Genomic DNA, 23,437 nt, shown 5'->3' with positions numbered 1-23,437 from the left:
CCCATAATCTGATTATGTGGGATGTCCCTCTCTTATCAGCTAAAGGCTCAGAACTGGACTTCAAGAAAATTCATATGGTGACCAGTAGGCAGCATGGTCACTTGGGGAGGCTGTAGGTGGGAAAGTCTAGGAGGAGATTGATGGACTCTGTTGCACTGGACTGATGTCAAGTGGTGGACTCTAGGAATAATGACTGGGAGGCTGGTTATAAATCAGAATGACCTGGGGTGGGGTTAGAGGTTTTTTCCTCTAAACAATATATGCCTGGGCTTAACCCCTAGAAATTATTAAATGTGGAGTCAAAATGTGTGTATTTTGAAAAAGTGCCCCCAGTTGTCTCAGTTTGGGGAGAATTGACATTTTATTATGTTGAATCTTCCAATCTGTGAACATAGTATGTCTCTCCATTTATTTAGATCTTTGATTTCTTTAATTAGAATTAGTGTTAAATTTTTTTGAAATGTTTGGTAAAATTCTCCAGTGAAATCATATGGACCTAGAGATTTTGGGGGAAGTTTTTAATTACAATTCAATTTTCTTAATTTTTATAAGATATTCAAATTGTTTGTTTCATACTAAGTTGTGCTTTACAAGGAGTTGGCCCATTTTGTTTAAGTTGTCAAATTCACGTGTATAGATTTGTTTGTAGTATTTTCTTATTACCCTTTTGATGTCTTCTAGATCTCTAGTGATATCCTCTGTTTCATTCCTGATATTAGTATTTTGTTTCTTTTATTCTGTGTCAGTCTTGCTAAAGGTTTGTCAGTTTTTTTGATCTTTTCAAAGAGCCACTTTTTGTTTCATTGATTTTCTCTACTGTCTTTTTGTTTTCAGTTTCATTGATTTCTGCTTTTATCTTTGTTTTTCCTTCCTTATGCTTGCTTTGGGTTGGTTTTACTCTCCTTTTTCTAGTTTCTTGAGGTGGGAGTTTAGGTTATTGATTTGAGAATTTCTTTTCTAACATAAGCATTTAGTGTTGTTAAGTTTTCCTGTCAGTGATTTAGCTGTATCCCCAATATTTTGATACGTTGTATTTTTATTTTCATTCAGTTAAATGTACTTTCTAAAAATTGAGATATAATTCAGGTATCATAAAATTTACCATTTTAAAGGGTATGGTTCAGTTTTTTTAGAATATTCACAAGGTTCTATAACCATCATTACTATCTAATACCAGAAAATTTTCATCACCCCAAAAAGAAACCCCATGAAGCAGACATTTCTCATTCCTCCCTTCCTCCAGCCCCTGGCAATCACTTTCGTACTTTCTTTCTCTATGGATTTGCCTATTCTGGGTACTTCATATAAATGGAATCATACTATATTGGTCTTTTGTGTCTGCCTTCTTTTACCTGTTGTAATTAGCTGCCGTCAAGTCAGTCTCAACTCATGGCAGTCCCATGCACAATGGAATAAATTGCTGTCCTGTCTTGTACCATCCTCATGATTAGTTGCAGATTGGGCCATTGTGATCGATAGGGTTTTCACTGGCTGATTTTAAGAAGTAGATTGCCAGGCCTTTCTTCCCAGTCCACCTTAGTCTGGTAGCTCCGCTGAAACCTGTTCAGCATTTTAGCAACATACAAGCCTCCACTGACAGAGAGGTGGTGGCTGCGCATGAGGTTCATTGGCCAGGAATCAAACCCAGGCCTCCTGCATGGAAAGCAAAAATTCTACCACCGAATGAACAATATCTCTATGTTTTCAAGGTTTATCCATATTGTAGCATGTATCAGAACGTCATTCCTTTTAATGGCTGAATAATATTCCATTATGTTAATTGCTGGGTTATATAGTAACTCTACGTTTAACTTTTTGAGGAACTTCAAAACTGTTTTCCAAAGCATCTGTATCATCTTACATTCCCACCTGCAGCATATGAGGGTTCCAATTTCTCCACATACTTGCCAACACTTGTTATTGTCTGTCTTTATGATTATAGTCATCCTAGTGGATGTGAAATGGTATCATTGTGGTTTTGATTTGTATTTCCGTAATGACTGTAGATGTTGAGCATCTTCCCGTGTGCTTATTGGACATTTGTATATCTTCTTTGGAGAAATGTTGTCTGTTCAGATACTTTGCCCATTAGGCTATTTGTCTTTTTATTGTTGAGTTGTAAGGATTCTTTTTGTTTGTTTATTGTGGTGAAGCTGTAGATAACAAAACATGCACCAATTCACCCATTTCTAAATGTACAATTTAGTAACACTGGTTACATTCTTCAAGTTGTACAACCATTCTTGCTATCCTTTTCCACATCATTCACCAATGCACCCTAAGCAAAAACTGCCTCTTTCCCCTTCCCTCCCACCCCTGGTAACCACTAATAATCTTTGACTTCTATATATTTGCCTATTTCATATAAGCGAGAACATACAGTGTTTCTCTTTTTGCGATTGACTTTGCTCGGCATGATATTTTCAAGGTTCATCCATGTTGTGGCATGCATCAGGACTTCATGTCTCCTTATGGCTGAGTAGTATTCCATTGTGTGTATATACCCACATTTTGTCTATTCATGTGTTGATGGACATCTCGATTGTTTCCACATTTGGCTATTGTAAAAAGTGCTGCAATGAACATTGGTGTACAGGTTTCTGTTTGTGTTCCTGCCTTTACTTTTTCTGGGATTTTAGGATTGGAAGTATTGGGTCATATGGTAGTTCTGTGTTCAACTTTTTGAGAAACCACCAAACTATTTACCATAGTGACTATACCATTTTACATTCTCATCTGCAATGAATGAGGGTTCCAGTTTCTCCACAACCTTTTCAACACTTATTGTTTTCCATTATTTTGATCATTGCCATTCTAATAGGAGTGAGGTAGTATCTCATTGTGGTTTTGATTTGTATCTCTCTAATGGCTAATGTAGGAGCCCTGGTGGTGCAGTGGTTAAGCACTCAGCTGCTAACCAAAAGGTCCATGGTTTGAACTCGCCAGCGGCTCTGCGGGAGAAAGATATGGTAGTCTGCTTCTGTAAAGGTTACAACCTTGGAAACCCTATGGGGCAGTTCCACTCTGTCCTATAGGGTCACTGTGAGTGGGAATCAACTCAGTGGCAATGGGTTTGGTTTTTAGTTTTAATGGCTAATGATGTCAAGCATCTTTTCATGTGCTTGTTGGCCATTTGAATATCTTTGGTGAAAAGTCTGTTTAAGTCCTTTCCCCAGTTTTTGATTGGGTTGTTTGTCTTTTTGTTGTTTAGTTGTCGGAGTGTTTTCCACATATTTTGGATATTAGAACCTTATCGGATATATGGTTCCTGAAAAATTTTCTTCCAAGCTGTAGGTTGTCTTTTTCACTTTGTTGATAAAATCTTTTGATGACAAAATTATTTAGTTTTTATGAGGTCCCATTTACCTATTTAAAGTCTTCTGCTTCTTGTGCTTTTGTTGACAAATCTGATAATCCATTGTTAAAAACTAAAAAACTAGGACCCACAGCCACACCTTTATGTTTTCTTCCAAGAATTTTATGGTTTTAGTTTTCACATTTAGGTCCTTATACATTTTGAACTGATTTTTGTGTATGGTATAAGGCATGGATCCTGACTCATTCTTCTGCATGGGAAATCCAATTTTCCCAACACCATTTATTGAAGAGACTTCTCCATTGAATGGTCTCAGTACCCTTGTCAAAAGTCAGTTGACTGTAGATGTATGGTTTTATTTTTGGACTCTCAATTCTATTCCGTTGGTCTGTGTGTCTGCTGTTATACCAGTACTGGGCTGTTTTTAATTACTGTGGCTTTATAGTATATTTTTAAATCAGGAATTGTGAGTCCTTCTACTTTATTCTTCTTCAAGATTGCTTTAGCTATTTGTAATCCTTTGCCCTTCCATAGGAGCCCTGGTGGCACAGAGGTTAAGAGCTCGACTGCTAACCAAAAGGTTGGCAGTTCGAATCCACCAGCCGCTCCTTGGAAACCCTATGGGGCAGTCTACTTGGTCCTGTAGAGTCACTATGAGTTGGAATTGACTCGATGGCAATGGGTTTTGCCCTTTCATATAAATTTGAGAATGGGCTTTTCTATTTCTGTAAAGAAGGCTGAAAGAATTTATATATTCTGGATACTAGACCCTTATCAGATACATGATTTGCAAATACTTTCTGTCATTCTGGGTGTTGTCTTTTCACTTTCTTAACAGTGTCCTATGAAGCAGAGAAGTTATTAATTTTCAGATGTCCAATTTATCTTTTTTCTCTGATTCCTTTGGCTTTTGGTGTCATAGCTAAGACACCATTGCCTAATCTAAGGCCACAAAGATTTACACCTTTGTTTTCTTCTAAGAGTTTTATAGTTTTAGCTTTTACATTTAGATATTTCATTCATTTCGAGTTGATCTCTGTATATGGTGTAAGGTATGGATTGAATTTCACTCATTTGCATGTGGATATCCAGTTGTCCCAGCACCGTTTCTTGAAAAGACTATTCTTTCCCTCATTGAATTGTCTTGAGTTGATCACTTGTCAAACATCAATTGAACATAGATATATGGATTTATTTCTCAATTTTCAGTTCTATTCCACTGATCAATATGTTTATCCTTATGACAGTACCACACTATCTCGATTATTGTACCTTTTGTATCAAGTTTTGAAATCAGGAAGTGTCAGTTCTCTCTTTAGTTTTCTTTTTCATGATTATTTTGGCTCTTCTGTGCGCCTTGAATTTCCTTATGAATTTTAGGTTCAGCTTTTGTATAGATTTTTAAAATGGTTGCTCTAGTTATTACATTATAAATCCATAGCTTGTCACAGTGAACTGGTATTGATATTTTACCAGTTTGAGGGAAATGTTGAAACTTTACCTCCATATGTCTTAAGTATTTCCTCTGTATATTGAGATCCACATCACACAGTATTATAATTTTTGCTTCAACCATCAAACATACCTTAGAAAACTAAAGAAGAGAAGGAAAGCATATTGTATTTGCCCATATTTTTACTCTTCTACTGTTCTTTCTTTCTTCCTGTTGTTCTGTGATTCCTTCTTTTATGCTTTCTATTTAGAGAACTTTCTTTAGCTATTCTTTTAGGATACGCCTGCTGGCAACAAATTCTCTTAGTTTTCCTTTATCTGAAAACATCTTGATTTCCCCTTCATTCCTGAAGGATATTTTTGCTGGATTCAGAATTATGGTTTGATAGTTCTTTTCTTTCAACACTTGGAAAAGGTTGTGCCACTTCCCTTCTGGCCTCCATGGTTTCTGATGAGATTTATGTTGTCATTTGAATTGTTTTTCCCCTATAGATAATGTGTAATTTCACCCTGCTTTTCAATATTTTTTTTCTTTTTCTTGATTTTCAGCAGTTTGACTCTAATGTGTCTTATCATAGATTTCTTTGTGTTTATACTGTTTTGGGTTCACTCAGCTCCTTGAATGTGTAGGTTTATGGGTTTTTTTTTTTTTTTTGGCCATAATTTGGGAAATTTCCAGCCATTATTTGTTTGAATATTTTTTCCGGCCCACACCCTTTTCTTCTGTGCCTCTGATTATTTGAATGTTATGCATTTTATTGTAGTCCCACAGGTCCCTGAGTTTATTTTTCTTTTAGTCTGTTTTCTCTCTGTTGTTTAGATTGGGTAATTTCTGTTGTGTTTTCAATTTCTCTGATTTCTTTCCTCTGTTGCCTCCATTCTTCCATTGAGTCCATCCATTATGTCCTTTATTTTGGATATTATATTTTATTTTTTTCCAGATTGATAGCCATTTGTTCTGGCACTATAATCCATTCTTTTCCCAATGAATTGAACTGCTACCATTGCCATATATTGGTTTTACATGTATATTGGGATCTAATTCTGGATTTTCTATTCTACTGCACAGATCTGTTTGTCTATTCATATATCAGTATGATATTGATTTGATTACATTGGTTTTATAGAATGTTTAATATAGTGAGGCAAGTCAGCACCCTCCCCCCACCCCACACACCATCGGTCTGCTTTTCTCTTTTGTAGTTTTCTATTCCAAGGCATTTATTTGCCCATCTTTGAATCCTTTGCCAGGTCTAGCATAATGCCTTTTCCATAATGGGCACTTAGTAACTGTTTGGTGAATCGATTTTGCTTACTATAGGTTCAAGTGAGATTAGTTTGCATCTCGGTAGAAATGCCTACAAACTGGGTGTAATCTACTTAGTTCCAAAAACATTGAGTGTCTGCTCTGTGCCCCAGCATTGGTCTATATGCTAGGGACAAAAAGATCAATAGGTCATTTCAATATAATGTCCTAATAGCCACAATAGAGGTATTCACCAGAAGTTGTGGAAGCACAGATGAGAGCACTTAGTCTAGCCAGGGGTTTGTGATAGTGATGTCTGGAGGGTCAGTAGGGACCGACCAAGGAAAAAAGGGAGGAAAGGCGTTTTAGGCTTAGAGAAAAGCATAAGCAAAGCAAGGCTGTGTGAAGCAGTTTATGGATGCTAGAGCCTAAAGAGCAAGGGTTGAGTGTATATGAAGCTGAAAAGCTTTGCAGGCTGAACTTTGTCCAGCGAAGATACTTGAACTTAACCCAGAGGCAATTGGAGATCATTGAGGTTTATTTGTTTAATTTCAAATGAAATATTTCAGATGTAGGAAAAGATATAAATAATAATGTAATCAGTACTCATGTGTTCCTTATTCAACTAAAAACATAAAATATTACAAATATATTTTAAGCCTCCTGTATACCCCTCCTCAATTACTTTCCCATTCTTCTCTATCAGAGCTAACCATTGTTTTGAGGTTGGTTAATATATGGTGAGGCAAGTTAGCCTTTTATGCATTTTTATGCTTTTGTTACATAGGTATGCCTCACTAAACAATATGTAGTATTGTGTGACATATTTTTGAGTCTTACATAGATGAAATCATATTGGATATAGTCTCTTCATTTTTTTTCTCTCAACATTACGATTGTAAGATCCATGTTGATACCTGTAGCTGTAGTTCATTCATTTTAATTGCTTTCTAGTAATCCATTGTGAGTATACCACAATTTATCCATTCTCCTTTGGACGGACATTTCTTTGAAGGGTTTTGATCAGGGGAATGTCATGGGCAGATTTGTATTTTAGACATATCACTTAGGGCTGGATGTGTAAGATTGATTTGAGGGGTTGAGATTGGTGTAGAGCAGTGGTTTACAAACTTTTTGTACTCAAGACCCGTTTATATTAAAAAATTATTGAGGGCCCCAAAAAGCTTTTATTTATGAGGTTTGTATTTGTTAGTATTTACATATTATAAATTAAAACTGAGAAATTTTAAAATACTAATTCATTGGAGAATTACAATAATAAACTATTGCATGTTAACATAAATAACAATTTTTAGAGAAGAGTAACTGTTTTCCAGACAAAAATTTAGTGAGATGAGTGGCATTGTTTTACATTTTTGCAAATTTCTTTAATGTCCGGGTTAACAGAAGACAGCCTCATATCTGCTTCTGCATTCAGTCTGTTGTAATATCAGTTCATGTATCCTCTGGAAAACTACACTGTACACCTGTGAGAGAATGAGAGTGAAAAAGACAAATAGCGTCTTTGTATTATCATGAACACAGTTTTGACCTTGCATATTCTCTGAAAGAGTCTCAAGGAGCCCCAGCGTTTCCTGGACCACACCTTAAGAACCACTAGTGTAGAGGAACCAATTTGGAGGCTATTGCAGTAGCTAGGTTGAGAGATAATGAGGGATATGAACCAAGGCAGCAGTAGGATGGGTGGAGAAGAGGAGATGATTATGAGAGAGATTTAAGAAGAAAAATCAGAAGGTCCCACAAGAAAGTGCAGGGTCAAAGGCAAGGGGAATAACTGAGTTCTGGCTAGGTGAATGTTTCACAACCAACCTGTACAGTGGATGTTTTACTAGGAAATAGCAGAATAGGAATTTGAACCAGCCCTATCCAACACAGAAACTCTTTTTGTTTTACCTAGGGCAGAGTTAGAAGGGGTAGCCATGGCAAGGATGTGATGCCCTTCTTAGATACAAGAGAGAAGCAGCAGAGAGATTTTGAAGCGGAGAGGAAGGAAATGGAGTTTATTAACACCCTACGTTGGTCCAGTTCAGGATCATGATGATGGTAGACTAGGCAAGAATGGTGTTGGGATAGTGGAAGAACTTAGAATATTCTGAGTCACTTACAGGCTAACTGTTAGGGTTGAACTGAGTGGACAGGAGAAATGTCCAGAGGAAGAAAGATCCTCTGCCACACTTCCCATCTTTAACAGATTTCATCCCTCCCTCCTCCTCACCTACTTCCCAATGGTATGATTTTGCCTTGTTGCACTACAGGATGGATCCATGCTGTGCTGACCCCCGTGGACTGCCTTGCCTTTGGAGGGAACTTCTTACACAGTCTTAACATTGAAATGCAGCTCAAGTGAGTCCTGAAGCTGTGATGATCCTGAGTTAGCCACTCCTGTCTGCTAGAGTCCTTGGGCTCTCCCCTAGAGTGAGGAGTGCAGCATAGAAGGAGGCGAGATGCTCAGAAAAGGATGGATATTGGTTCTTGATGATGTTTAGTCTGAGGACTAACACCTATTCCTTACTTAGTAGTTATATGACTTTAGGCAAGTAACATAAACTGTGAGTACAAATTTCGTAATCTATAATGTAGGTTCTTATAGGGTGGTTGTGAAGAGTAGAGATAATGGTTATAAAGCAGCTGTAACAATACCTGATACATAGTAGGTGCTCAATAAATGGGAGCCCTGTTGTCACTGTTATTGTTATGCCTACTTCCTCCAGAGCCTATGAGATTGAGAAGCGGCTGAGCACAGCAGACCTTTTCAAGTTCCCCAACTTTGAGACCATCTGTTGGTATGTGGGAAAGCACATCCTGGACATCTTTCGAGGTACGGAGCCCTTTACTGTCTTTTATGTCCCGCTCCACTGAGTATGAGTATGTGTGTGTGTAACTATCACTGCAATCAAAATGTAGTACTATTCCATCACCACAAAGATCTCCCTAGTGCTACCCCTTTATAGTACCACCTACCCCTTACCCTTGAACCATCCCTCACTTCTGGAAACCACTAATCTGTTTTCCATCTCTGTAATTTTGTCATTTCAAGAATATTATATAAACAGAATCCTACACTGTGTAACCTTTTGAGATTGGCTTTTTTCACTAACCATAATATAGGGCAGGACATGGATTTTAACTTTTTTATTTAGCAAGGGTAGCTGAGAAAATTGGACTCAGAGTGAAATTATCCATATTTCCTTTCAATTAAGGTAAGAAACTCAATCTTGATAGTCTCAGAATTTCCTGGATGTGCTTCCCATGGGGAGAAGGCCCAGTCCTGACCATCCTGGTATCATCTCATTGGTTCTTGGGTATCAGTCTAGATGAAAACCAGCTTGCTGGGTTTTCTCTTTCCTGGTCTGCTTTGAAATAGAGTGGGTCCCTTGCTTAGGCCTGAGATTGCTCAAGGTGACTTGACCAGGAGGAATCAGAATCTCAGAATTACTAAGAACCTCAGAGACCAATGAGTACAGTGTCCTACCCAATACCTCAAACCGTTATTCTGCCACCTAGGAAGATTGCACTTAAGTGTTCAGTCAGATGGTGGATGATTAAGTGCTTATTACCTGTTGTGAACAGCTCAGTTCAATAGAAAATTCTTTATTGAGCCTAAACTGGCTGTTTGTAATAACCTTCCCCTGGAGTAACCCAGAACACAGCTAATCCCTCTTCTACATTAATGGCCTTTCAAATACGTGTAGGTAGCAATCATGGTCCTTCTGAGTGTCCTCATTTTGAAACCCAAGAGACAGTGTAGCAGAAGGAACACAGGCCTCAGGTTCAGATAGACATGGTTTCAGTCCTGGTTCTGGCATGTACTAGGTGTGTGCCCTTGGTTAAGTCTCTCTCCTTCTTTGAGCCTCAGTTTTCTAAACTGTAAAATGAAGATAATAATGCCTGCCTCACAGGGTGGGATAAAGATTAAATGAGATAATGGATGTCAAATGCCTGGTACATAGTAGATACTCAGTAAAGGAACAATTCATAAGAACCTAAATATAGAGTTTTGCTCAGAACCCTGAACATTTTCTCTGGTTGCCTGACAAAGGTAACAAGTTCACTTCCCCACATGGTTTCATTGACACCGTCCGTGCCTTCCTCTTTCCTCAGGTTTGCGAGAGAACAGGAGACACCCTGCCTCCTACCTGGTCCATGGTGGCAAAGCCCTGAACTTGGCCTTTAGAGCCTGGACAAGGAAAGAAGTAATATACTTATTTCTCTACCTCCTCTAGAATTCTTTGTCTGCAGGGACTGGCTTTGGGTAGATGCTTTGGGGAAACAGAAGGGACCGGGGAAGCTTGTGGACTACTGGGTTAGAGTAGAGGACTGGGATTCCTTGAATTACATTTTTAAACTTTTGTTTCTGATTATAGAAGATAGTACATGTTTACTATAGAGAATTAGAAAAATACAGAAGAGTATAAAGAAGAAAAAACATCACCCATAATTTTAACACTCAGAGGGAACTATCATTAACATTTTGGTATATTTCCTTCTGATCTTTTTCATATGCATCTTTAAAACATAATTACTGTCACATTATTCTTGCAGTTTTATATCTGAATTGGTTTACATAAGCATTTTCCTGTGTCACCAAAGTTCTTCATAAACGTTTAATAGTTACATGATATTCTTCTGCAGGGATGTAACATTCCTTACCTAACTACTTATTGTTGATTCCTTTTTATCTATTTTTTGGGGAGGGCATAGTTATAGAGAAAGGAGCCTTACTGGCACAACAGTTAAGGGCTTGACTGCTAACTGAAAGGTTGGTGGTTTGGAAGCACCCAGTGACTCTGTAGGAGAAAGACGTGGCAATCTGCTGCCGTAAAGATTACAGCCAAGAAAACCCTATGGGGGCAATTCTGATTTGTCACATGGGGTTGCTATGAGTCGAAAATCGAATTGATGGCACTGAACAACAACAAAAAGTTACAGAAAATCCATCAGTGAATAATACCTGTATGCATCAGTCTTTGTCCCTCATCTCTTATTATTTCTTCGGGATAGATTCCTGGAAGAGCAATTACTGGATCAAAGTATATAAAAGAAAGTAAGGCTCTTGATGCATAATGCCAAAATGACTTTTTAGAAATGTACCATTATCCATCTATGCAGTGGAATACTAAACAGCTATAAAAGAGAATAAGAAAGCTCTCATATGTACTGATTTGGAAAGATCTGCAGAATTTTTCAAGTAAAAGTACAAAACTGTGTGTATAGTATGCTACCTTATGTGTAAAATAGAGGGAAAAAAAGAATTACGTATGTACTTGTATTTGCGTAAAGGCATAATCTGGAGGGATACATAAGAAACGAATAAAAGTGGGAATTGGATGATGGGTTTATGAAAGGGATGGGGTGCAGGAGTGGGAGTGACTTTTCTGTATATATCTTTTTATATTTGATTTTTGAATTAAAAAAAATTAAGAAATGCAAAAAAGAAAAAGAAATATCAATATATGCTTCTAGGCTTCAGATACTCCTTACAGACTCCATCCTCTGCATACAGTGACCTAAGGAGACCTTTCAGCCACTGCAGTTTAACCTGCACAATCTTTCCATTTCCTGTTGCCAGCCTTCCCCTCAAATATCCTTGGACTTCATGTTTTGGGCCTTCCCTTGCTCCCTTGGCTCACCTACACCTGGACCTTCGACTGTGATCTCTCTTTCTCTACACCCCTCAAGCGTGGCTACCTTGAGTTTCATCTCTGACCCCTCCCACGAAATGAATTTCTGAGTGACTGTGTCCCAGGAACACCAAAAGGGAGGGAGGTGGGTGGGTGGGTGGGTACAAAGGACTCAGGCCCTGGGCCAGGATGGACCCAGGAACCGAGGGATGGCCCCAAAGATCTTGGCCAAAGGGAGCTAGAGGAGAGTAGGAACACATCTGAGGAGTCCACGCTCATGGAATGTATCTTTTATGAAGTGCAGATGATTTCCACAGGAGGCATTGCTCCTTCACCCTTTCAGAACTGCTGGAGAGGGAGGGAGCCATTAAAGTTATTAAAGTTATCAAGCTGTGTCACATGGATTCGTCCTCACCCCCACCCACCAAAATAAATTTCAGTTGGATTAATAGTGTTAAAGGAAAAAAAAAAAAAAAGAATCCAACTATGGAAGATAAGAAGGAAATGCTGAGGAATTTTTATCAGTTCTCTGGATACAGAAGTGAAGTGAAAAGTAGTGGAAAAAATCACAAAAGAAAAGCTTGAGAGATCGGTCTACATAAAAATGTAAGTCTCAGGTACTCAAAAATATGGTAAACAAATTATAAGAGACAACCAGCTATTGAGCTATCTGTGGGCCTGTCGTTGCTCAGCACTGAGTTCTGTCCTCACAAGTGGAGAGGCTGGTTTGTCCCTGTTAATCACCCTGAGGTCCCTGATTTTTATTTATTTATTTTTTGAGATTCTAGAAGTTCAAAGTTTATTTCGCTACACTGTGCCAGCACTAGTTTTTGAAAAGCGAAAATGTTCGTTGATCAGATTTCACAACATCAAATACCTTGGCTGCATCTTTGCCATTTAAAAACATTGTTCATGTAATTAACTGATATTTTAATTCGCCAAATTGGCCATTACTTTGACATTGATGTTTTTCTGAAATTTGTTTGCTTATGGTAACAAAACAAGGCTCCAGGAATTGATGGAATACCAATTGAGATGTTTTAACAAATGGTTGCAGTGCTGGCAGTGCTCACTCATCTATGCAAAGAAATTTGGAAGACAGCTACGTGGCAAACCGACTGAAAGAGTTCCATATTTATGCCTATTCCAAAGAAAGGTGATCCAACAGAATGCGGAGATTATCGAACAATATCATTAATACCACATGCAAGTAAAGTTTTGCTGAAGATCCTTCAAAAACGGCCACAGTGGTGCATTGACAGGGATCTGCCAGAAATTCAAGCCGGATTCAGAAGAGGACGTGGTCAGAAGAGGACATGGAAGAAGGGATATAATTGCTGATGTCTGATGGATCCTGGCTGAAAGCAGAGAATACCAGAAAGATGTTTACCCGTGTTTTATTGACTATGCAAAGGCATTCGACTATGTGGGTCATAACAAATTATGAATAACATTTGGAAGAATGGGAATTCCAGAACACTGAATTGTGCTTATGAGGAACCTTTGCATAGATCAAGGGGCAGTCTTTCGAACAGAACAAGGGGATACTGCATGGTTTAAAATCAGGAAAGGTGTGTGTCAGGGTTGTATCCTTTCACCGTACTTATTCAGTCTGTATGCTGAGCAAATAATCCAAGAATCTGGACTATATGAAAAAGAACGGGGCATAAGGATTGGAGGAAGACTCATTAACAACCTGCGTTATCCAGATGACACAACCTTGCTTGCTGAAAGTGAAGAGGATTTGAAGCACTTACTGATGAAGATCGAAGACTATAGCCTTTAGTATGGATGACACGTCAGCAGAAAGGAAACAAAAATCCTCACAACTGGACCAAAAAGCAACATCATGATAAACGGAGAAAACATTGAAGTTGTCAAGGATTTCATTTTACTTGGATCCACAGTCAACACCCGTGGAAGCAGCAGTCAGGAAATCAAATGACGCATTACATTGGGCAAATCTGCAAAAGACCTCTTTAATGTGTTAAAAAGCAAAGATGTCTCCTTGAAGACTAAGGTGTGCCTGACCCCAGCCGTGGTATTTTCAATTGCCTCATATGCGTGTGAAAGCTGGACAGTGAATAAGGAAGACCGAAGAAGAATTGACGTCTTTGAATTGTGTTGGCAAAGAATATTAAATATATCATGGACTGCCACGAGAACAAACAAATCCATCATGGAAGAAGTAGCAGCCAGAATGCTCCTTAGAAGCAAGGATGGCGAGACTACGTCTCACATACTTTGGACATGTTTATTAGGAGGGATCAGTCCCTGGAGAAGGACATCATGCTTGGTAAAGTAGAGGGTCAGTGAAAAAGAGGAAGACCCTCAAAGAGATGGATTGACACAGTAGCTACAACAATGGGCTCAAGCATAACAATGATTGTGAGGATGGCACAGGACCTGGCAGTGTTTCGTACTGTTGTACATAGGGTCGCTATGAGTAGGAACTGACTCGACAGCACCTAACAGCAGCAACATGGTAACATAGCTTCAGGATATTTCTACTCAAACAAGTTGAATTCAGGTTTTTAAAAACTTCTCCCTTAGATAGAATAGCACTTTTGACTAAATTCAACTTTGTGACACAATTTTGTTTGCTTTTTCCCCTCTACAAAGGATCTACAGCAGCAGAGTAAATGCATCGACAAAGCCCAGGTCTTGGAGTCAGAAAAACTTGTTTCCATTCTGTGTTCTGTCATTTATTAGCTGTATGAGGTCTGAGCCCACATCTGAGTTCCTTGTACCTTTTGATACCTGTCCTTTACCCAGATATATATATTTTGCAAATATTTTCTCCCAGACTGTGACTTGTCTTTTTTTCCCTCTTTTTTTTATTGTTGTACTTTAAGTCAAAGTTTACAATGCAAGTTAGTCTCTCATACAAAAATTTATACATACATTGTTAGGTGACCCTAATTGCTCTCCCCATATTGTGACAGCACACTTCTCCTTTCCACCCCTGATTTCCCGTGTCCATTCAACCAGCTCCTGACCCTCTCTGCCTTCTCATCTTACCTCTGGACAGGAGCTGCCCATTTAGTCTCATGTGTCTACTTGAGCTAAGAAGCACACTCTTCATGAGTATCATTTTATGTCCCATAGTCCAGTTTAATCTTTTTCTGAAGAGTTGGCCTTGGGAATGGTTTTAGTTCTGGGTTGACAGAGAGTCTGGGGGCCATGCTTTCTGGGATCCTCCTCTCAGAGCATTAAGTCTGGTCTTTTTACTAGAATTTGAGTTCTGCACCCTACTTTTCTCACGCTCCATCAGGGTCTCTCTGTTGTATTCCCTGTCAGGGCAGTCGTTGGTGGTAGCCGGGCACCATCTAGTTCTTCTGGTCTCAGGCTGATGCAGTCTCTGGTTTATGTGGCCCTTTCTGTCTCTTGGGCTAATACTTTCCTTGTGACTTTGGTGTTCTTCATTCTCCTTTATTCCAGGTGTGTTGGGACCAATTAATGCATCTTAGATGGCTGCTCGCTAGCTTTTTAGACCCCAAACGCCACTCACCAAAGTGGGTTGCAGAACATTTTCTTAATAAACTTTGTTATGCCAATTGACCTAGATGTCCCCTGAAAGCATGGTCCCCAGGCCCCCGCCCTTGCTACTCTGTCGACTTTTCTTTTTTTTAAAAAAAATTTCAGATATTTTTTATTCAAAGGTTCTCAAAAGAAATAAGACAGAAAAAGCTAACAATCTGATCAAATGTACACTTCGAAAATGTCTTCTGGCATTTAACAACAAGTCCTAGGAAAAAAAACTACAGAGTTATCTTGAACCGGACAAATAAGTTACCACTGGCAAGTTTGTGGCACTAGTAAAACAAAGATAAAAAGTTAACTCTCTTGTTCATACAGATATCTCTATGAAAATCTTTTTTTTCAGTCTGTACAAAAGGTCTTTCTTCATAAGTTAATTTTTTTTTATAATTTAATGGCTGTCTTCTATGTGATGTTTAACTGATTTTCTTTTATATGTACAGAGGTTATGTTTCCCAAATCTTACCCAGACGAGTATGGCACTTAGTTCAGACATTTCTAGCAGCAGATTTTCCCTCCCTTCTAACTGAGCTATCGAGTTTCCATCTAAACTAATGCAAAAAACATCAAGTAGTGAGAGACCCAGGTATGTAAATGCACTAGGTACAGGGAGAGTGCTGCGTTCAGTCTGGACTTTCACAAAGCAGTAATATTCCAGGGAGCATAGAACCAATAATACCACAAAAAAGGAAACAAAAACACATTTCTCTTATGACTGTAATTTTCGCTAGAATCTACACTTCTCAGAGCAGCAAGGACTTTTGAAACTATGAAGTGTCACTGACATCTATAATCAAATACAAGCATAAAATTTAAGAACTAAAAAATAACTCGAAAGAAGTAACGGCTTAGTCCTAGCTCCTGAGCTAGGAGGATTTGGTCTGTGGAAACAGGGAGGGCCAGCAACCTGTCCCAGCACAAAAGAAAACAGACTCTGAGGTAGATAACTGATCATACACAGTTGACCAGACAAGTACACAGTTTTAGAAGACAACTTAATTTACCATTGCTTTTTTAAAACATATGCAATTGTCTTAATAAAAGAGCTTTAATAACAGTGAATCATCTTATAGGTACTAAAGTAGAAATAACTGTATTTATGTATCAGGAATTTCATAGTTTCAAAATTGGTTTTTCTTTACACTTAACACTTGCAGTGATGATGTAAAGTGCGGCACTGCTTGGGTCCAAATCGTCCTTCATAATTTTTTTGTTTGCTTGTTTGTTTGTGTGTGTCCATACATCAGTTAAAATTATAAAACCTAAATGCAAAGGTACAAAAAAGGCACATTCTCCTAACCGCAAACTGGTCCGGTAAAAATAAAGAACACAGAAGATGTGATGCTGACACAAGTTGGAGCTACTGGTTACTGGCTCTTCGGTCTTTGGTGAAGTTACCTTTAAAAGTGCCAAGTCATTTTTATTTTTTAATTTACCCAATAGAGAGAGAGAGCTGGTAGCCAATCATTTTGCTTCTATTCACATCTCAGCTTATGTTTGAAGATAAATCCTTACTTTTAAGCTTTTGCCACTGAGTTGAAATAGCAACATTTTCTTGGTTTGCCAGATCTCGGGCATCATTCTCATTCTAAAGCACTATCATTAGTATAAACGAAGGACAAAACTTTCGGTGACTCCCCTCCCCCGTCCCCCCACTCCCAGCCCCAACGCTACCTGCACTAAATCTAGAACATCAAGTTAGTTTTTTTTCCCTGAAAAAGGCAAAAAAGATTTTACATTGCATCATATAGCAGATATCCTAAATCACGTCTACTTGTCTTTTCTTAACTGTTTTTCAAAGAGAAGTTTTTATTTTTTTATCAAGTCCTGCTTATCAATTTTATCTTTTATGGTTCATACTTTTTGTGTCCTATGTAAGAAATCGCCTAACCCAAGATCACAAAGATTTTTCTCCTCTGTTTTCTTCTAGTAGGTTTATAGTTTAGATTTTACATTTAGGTCTATGATCCATTTTGAGGGTTTTAATTTTTTTTTATATGGCATGAGGTATGGATTGAGGGTCCTTTTTTTTTTTCCCCAAATAGATACCCAGTTTGTACCGTTTGTAGAAAAGTCTATCCTTTCTCTATTAAATTGCCTTGATATTTTGTTGAAAATCAATTGTCCCTTGATGTGTGAGTCTATTCCTCATGGTTTTTGTTTGACAGGCTCTGCCAGACCACGAAGATGAGATCCCAGAGACAGTGCGGACCGTACAGCTCATTAAAGATCTGGCTAGGGAGATCCGCCTGGTGGAAGTAAGAGGCATGGGTAGAGGGAAGGCATTTGGGAAGGGCTTGAGGCTCATGTGGCAGGTCAGGCCTCTGCAGTTGGCATGAGAGCCTGGGGGAAGGGTTGGGAAACCCTACCAACGACCCTATTCATTCATTTGAATAATCATGGGCCTGCAGTGTGCCGCATATTGTGCTAGCTGATACATAAATAAGGACATTCCTGCCCACAAATAACTTACAGTCTAGTAGAAAACCCTGGGAAAAGTTAACCTTTCTGAGCCTCAGTTTCCTCATTTCAAAAATGAGGATAATTACATCTACTCAGGGGTTGTTAAAAGGATTAAATAAGGTAATGCAGGTTGAACACTAAGTGTAGTGCTTGGCACACAGTAGATGCTTGATAAATTCTGATGTTGGGTTATGGTGGTGGTGGTGGGTGGTGGTAGTCATAGTATTAGTTTTTGTTATTAAGATTTTGACTCAGTCTCTGCATTCTGCAAAATGACAGTTCTCTCGGGTTGAAGATGGTTACAAAGCCATGTTTCAGCAGGTGGCATATACCACGAGGCAGTGAGGTATAGTGATAAGAGACTGGGTTCTGGTTCCCACTCTGTCACTTGCAAGCCTTTCAGGTCCTCAGTTTTCTCATATGTAAAATAGGATAATACCAACCTTTCAGAGTTCTTTTAGAATTAAGAGCTAATGTATATAGAGCCCCTCACACAGTGCCTGGCAGAGCAAGTACTCAATAAATGTGAACCATTGTTATTAATAGATTTTACAGTAAAGAGAGAACTCAGTGTGGGCTGGTGAAGTAGCAGAGGCACCAGAGGAGAAGTGGACTTCAGGATGTTTAAACTTTCCCTTAGTTCAGAAGCTGTGATTTTCTGATATGCACATTAATGTTCTGAAATGTTCGGGATATGCATCCATGCTGAAGGGTGATCAGCGTGAGCTACTGGGAAATTGGGCTTCTAGTTCCACTATTTACAACATGTTTCACTGCTTACACTGTAACTTATGTTGTCCACCTCCTACCTCATTTTCCTCCACGCCATCTGTCAGGATCCTTCAGGGTTTAGTTAAAGGCCCACCTTCTTCTCAACTCTTCTCACTTAAACCAATCTTGTATACACCAAACTTAGGGCTGGCTGGAAGAGGACAAAGAGATAGATCATTTCTGGTCCAGTGACTTACAGTGTTTTAAACAGTTGAATCTTTTTTTCAAATGAAATCTTACATGGAAGCCCAATATATACAACAAATCAAAGCATAGCTACTCTGAATGAGATGAAGGTGGGAAGCCTGGAGTTCCACTTGTTCCTCTTGTCTGCCTTCCATCTGCTTCCAGTCCCCTAGGCTCCTCCTGAGAAGCTCAAAGGAGCCACAGAGCATCTTTGAAAACCACCTGTCCAGCCTAATTCTTTCATTTTACAGCCGAACAAACAGAACCCCAGAATTGATCAGATGAATTTCCTGAGGTCATATGTCTAGCTAGTAGCAGAATTAGTACTAGAACCTCTCCTTTCAAATCCTTTTAGTCCCTAGGGTTTGAACTATACTGGTTAGCACTTGATTATTTTTTTTTAATCTCATGTCAGCTACTCTTGGAGTTTTTTCTCCAGTTTTGACAGTAGAGCCAGGGCTTTTCCTTTGCTCGTCTTCTCCTTACTTGTCAATGGCTGGGTAAAGAAATGCCACTCAGTGAATTCTTATTGACTCATTATACAAGAGCTGTGTATATATAGAGCTTCTGTAAGCCACTTCCATGGCAGTACTGCCACTGCCAGGCAGATCTCTGCCATTAGCATAGAGATAACCCTTGAGTAAGCTCTAATCCCCTTGTGTACTAACACTCTTGTAGGATATCTTCCAACAGAACGTTGGGAAGACGAGCAATATCTTTGGGCTGCAGAGGATCTTCCCAGCTGGCTCCATTCCTTTAACCAGGCCAGCTCATTGTACTTCAGATTCCATGTCCAGGCTGTCACTGCCCTCCAAAAGTGGTTCAAAGAAGAAAGGCCTGAAGCCCACGGACTTCTTCAAGAAGGCAGAGCGAAAGGGCAAGGAGAGCTCAGCCTTGGGGCCTGCTGGCCAATTGAGCTATAATCTCATGGACACATACAATCATCAGACACTGAAGACAGGCTCTTCCCAGAAAGCAAAGGTGGGTGCTGGCCCATGGGTTCAGCCCAAACCTTTTGGGTCCCTTGGAAGAGCAGGGTATCAAAAGGACAGGCTATCCTGTCCTGCTCCCTCCTCCCTTAGGGCCCCTGGTGTTTGGCTACCAGTCCCACTCATTTATCAGGCATTTATTGAGACCTTTTCTATGCTGGGCACTGTGATAGGTGCTGTGGACATAGCCATCAAGAGGCTTACAGGCTAGTGAGAAGGATAGGCATAAAAACAAATGAGTTCGACGAAGTGTTGTGGATGCCACAATCAAGGATGTGTTGGACCTTGAGACGCAGGGTTAGTTCTGTCTTCTTTGGGGGGATGGTCAGGAGCTCTTAGAAAACATGACGCTTGAATTTTGAAATGCTGAAAGGGGGATAACAATGGAGAACATGATGTATGAGTATCAGGTTGGAGTCTTGAATAGGTCCTTGAGAAAAGCCTTCCTCCAGGGCTCCACCAGGTCTTAAGACTGCGGTGCCTTTCATGGGCACCTAAAGATGCCCGCCCCCCCACCTATTTTAGGGAACATGTTTCACAAAACTGATGGCTTTCCCGAGCCAACCACACATTCTCAGCCTCCTGATCCTATGATCATTTGATGGTGCTGGTGGGTGGCGAGGGTGGGGATAGGGGAGGGGGGTTAGCAGAAGACCTTGGTTCAGGTGGTTTGACAGATGAATTAATGAGTGAAACTGGAGGGAACTGGCCATCCTGAGTCACATGGGAGTACCAGACAGGTAACAACTGAGCATCCTCCTTCTGCAGTTCAACATCACTGGTACCTGCTTGAATGACTCAGACGACGACTCGCCAGACTTGGACCTTGATGGGAATGAGAGCCCGCTGGCCCTGTTGATGTCTAATGGGAGGTGAGGTGGGGATAAGGAACATAGTGATACTGGGACTGTCGGTGGCAACATACTATCAAGACCGCACGGAATCAGGACCTGGGCTGGGACATGGGTGGGGGAGAGGCTGTGCTTAGGGGAATACCCAGGTATTATCAGATATTATTGCTTAGTTCAGAAAACCATGGTAGGGGAAGAGGTCTGGAATCTAATTGGTAACCCTGAGAAAGATCTTGTATAAATTCTAGAAATGTCTACAAATGTATGTATTTATAGCATACTGGTTAAAAGCATTAGATTTTTATATACCCTTTGACCTTGCAATTTGATTTCTAGGAATTTATTTTACAGAAGTCTTTGCACAGTTGTGTAAAGAGAAATGTTCAGTGTTCATTTCATCATTATTTGTAATAGTAAGTAATTGGAAACATCCAAACGTTCATCAATAAGGGTTGGATAAATAAATTGCATCTATAGACTAGAATACCATGTAGTTGTTAGAAAGAATGAAACAGTTTAATGTCTGTTGACAAGGAAAGATGTCCAAGATATATCCTTAGTGAAAAAAAAATCAGGCTGAAAAATAATATGTAGGAATAGTGCCATTTTTATTTTTAAAAAGGCCTGTGTGCACGTGTGTATATGTGTATAAGTGATACAAAGACTTTTCCCTTTATTTTTATTTTTGATTTATTTGAAGAGGTAACACATTTATGAGATTTGAAATTCAAAAAGTGTGAAAGAGTACACAGTAAAAAATCTTGCTCCTACCCCCTTTCCCCAGTTCCCCTCCCCATGGGCAATCAATGTTAATACTTTCCTTCTAGAGATATTTATACACATTTAAGCAAATAAATATATTTGTTACATGTTTTATACTTATCACATCAAACTATTGACAGCAGTTATCTCTGGAAAGTAGGATAGGAGATAAGAGATGGAATTTTCACTTCAGTAGTGTTTGAGTTTTGTACAATGAGCATGTATTTTCTTAAAATAATTTTTAAAAGAACATTTGCTAAAAGAAGAAAATGAAAGCTGTTGACAAGTAAAAACATGGGCTTGGGAATCAGACAATCTTGAGTTTGAATCCCAGCTCTGACATTTATTAGCTGTGTGACTTTGGCAAGTTAATTAACTCTCTGAGCCTCAGTGTCCTCATCCTATCTATTCTATAGATAAAACTTACCTTAGGGTTGTTGGAGGATCAAGTGATCAAGTGACACATCATAAATGCTTAATAAGTAGCTCTTATAAATATGATGATGATAATGATGATGATGGTATGATTATATGAGTATGACAAGAAGCCAAGTAGGTCATCAGAAACCCTGAAATATGTAGGGAGTCAGAGGCAGGGGAAGGCAGTGAGGATTGTCATTTGGATACTCAGGACAGCAGACAGCAGCAGTGAAAAGCCGTATACAGAGTATGAACAATGTGGCAACACAAGTAACAAGGATGTCTTAATAGCCTCTTTGTAGGAAAAAGTTATCTTCAATTCCTAAAGGAGAGAAGAGAAGGGGAAAAGAAACAAGAGCAGGGCAGATTCTGAAAACAGCAGAGCTATCCTTTGGGTTTGAGAATCGTATAACTAAAGAGTAAGATTAAAGAGGCTGTTGAGCTTTACCTTTGCCATGGTAGGTCTCTTAGACAGGAGAAAATTGAGTTCTAAGGGTCCAGCCCACAATGGCTATTGAGGATACAATGAGACACCCCCTAGTCACCCACTAGCCTTACTTGTGCTGCTGCTTTTACCTGCTGCAACTGCCAGAGGCTGCTATTATGTCAACCTAGAGAGTCAAGATAATAGAAATATTTACAGATGATACAGCTAAGGAGCCCTGGTGGTGCAGTGGTTAAGTGCTCAGCTGCTAACTGAAAGATTGACAGAACCCACCCAGCGGCTCCACAGGAGAAAGACCTAGCAATCTACTCCCATAAAAATTACAGCCTAGAAAACCCTATGGGACAGCTCTACTCTGTCATATGAGGTTGCTATGAGTCGGAATCTACTTGATGGTACCTAACAACAACATATTATAGCTACAGAATATATATCTAATTTTCTCCATAGTAATCGAGTGTTTTGGGGGGAATGAGGTGTAGATGAAAGAAGATTGACTGTGTGGTGATAATTGGTGAAACTAAACTGGGTGATAAATACTTGGGAGTTGATTATACTTTTATAATTTGTATGTACTTGAAATTTTTTATAGTCAAAAGTTAGTAAGATCCAGCACCCTTTCTTGATAAAAGCTCTTAACAAGATAGGAATAAAAGGAAAGTTCCTCAGTACGATTAAGGGCATTTGTGGAAAACCAACAGCCAACATTATACTAAATGGAGAAAGATTGAGAACTTTCCCCTTGAAAATGGGAAGAAGACAAGGATGCCCACTCTCACCACTCCTATTCAGTATTGTACTGGAAGTCCTAACCAGAGCAATAAGGCAAGAAAAAGAAATAAAAGGTATCCAAATTAGAAAGGAAGAGGTAAAACTATCCCTCTTTGCAGATGACATGATCCTATATATAGAAAATCTCAAAGAATTTACTAAAAAGCTTCTAGAACTAATAGAGGTATTTAGCAAAGTTGCAGGATATAAGGTCAACAAACAAAAATCAGTTGGGTTTCTATGCATCAGCAATAAGAAATCCAAAAAAGGAGTTAAGAAAACATTTACAGTAGCGTCTAAGATTCTGTCATGGATTGAATTATGTCCCCCAAAAAATGTGTGTATCAATTTGGCTGGGCCCTGATTCCAAGTATTGTGTGGTTGTCCTCCATTTTGTGATTGTAATTTTATGTTAAAGACGATTAGGGTGAGATTGTATAACACCCTTACTAAGGTTGTTACATCCCTGATCCAGTGTAAAGGGAGTTTCCCTAGGGTGTGGCCTGCACCACCTTTTATCTCTCAAGAGATAAAAGGAAAGGGAAGCAAGCAGAGAATTGGGAACCTCATACCACCAAGAAAG

At 39.1% G+C, this 23,437-nt stretch overlaps 1 protein-coding gene across 8 annotated transcripts in view; it reads left to right on the top strand.

Annotated features, from left to right (window-relative positions):
• Positions 1 to 23,437, top strand: part of PHF8 (PHD finger protein 8) — a 127,904-nt gene that overhangs the window by 30,696 nt on the left and 73,771 nt on the right. For 7 of the 8 annotated variants that reach the window (XM_023743068.1, XM_023743070.1, XM_023743072.1 and 4 more), the window contains 6 exons: positions 8,291 to 8,378; positions 8,747 to 8,853; positions 10,137 to 10,228; positions 17,365 to 17,454; positions 19,295 to 19,597; positions 20,374 to 20,477. In XM_023743068.1, the coding sequence (XP_023598836.1) occupies positions 8,291 to 8,378; positions 8,747 to 8,853; positions 10,137 to 10,228; positions 17,365 to 17,454; positions 19,295 to 19,597; positions 20,374 to 20,477 (784 nt within the window). The remainder of the gene's footprint in view (positions 1 to 8,290; positions 8,379 to 8,746; positions 8,854 to 10,136; positions 10,229 to 17,364; positions 17,455 to 19,294; positions 19,598 to 20,373; positions 20,478 to 23,437) is intronic. The other variant, XM_023743073.1, reaches the window with a different exon arrangement.

The sequence above is a fragment of the Trichechus manatus genome, unplaced genomic scaffold, assembly GCF_000243295.1.
Source record: "Trichechus manatus latirostris isolate Lorelei unplaced genomic scaffold, TriManLat1.0 scaffold00233, whole genome shotgun sequence".
NCBI lineage: Eukaryota > Metazoa > Chordata > Mammalia > Sirenia > Trichechidae > Trichechus > Trichechus manatus.
This window is presented reverse-complemented; position numbering and strand designations above follow the sequence as displayed.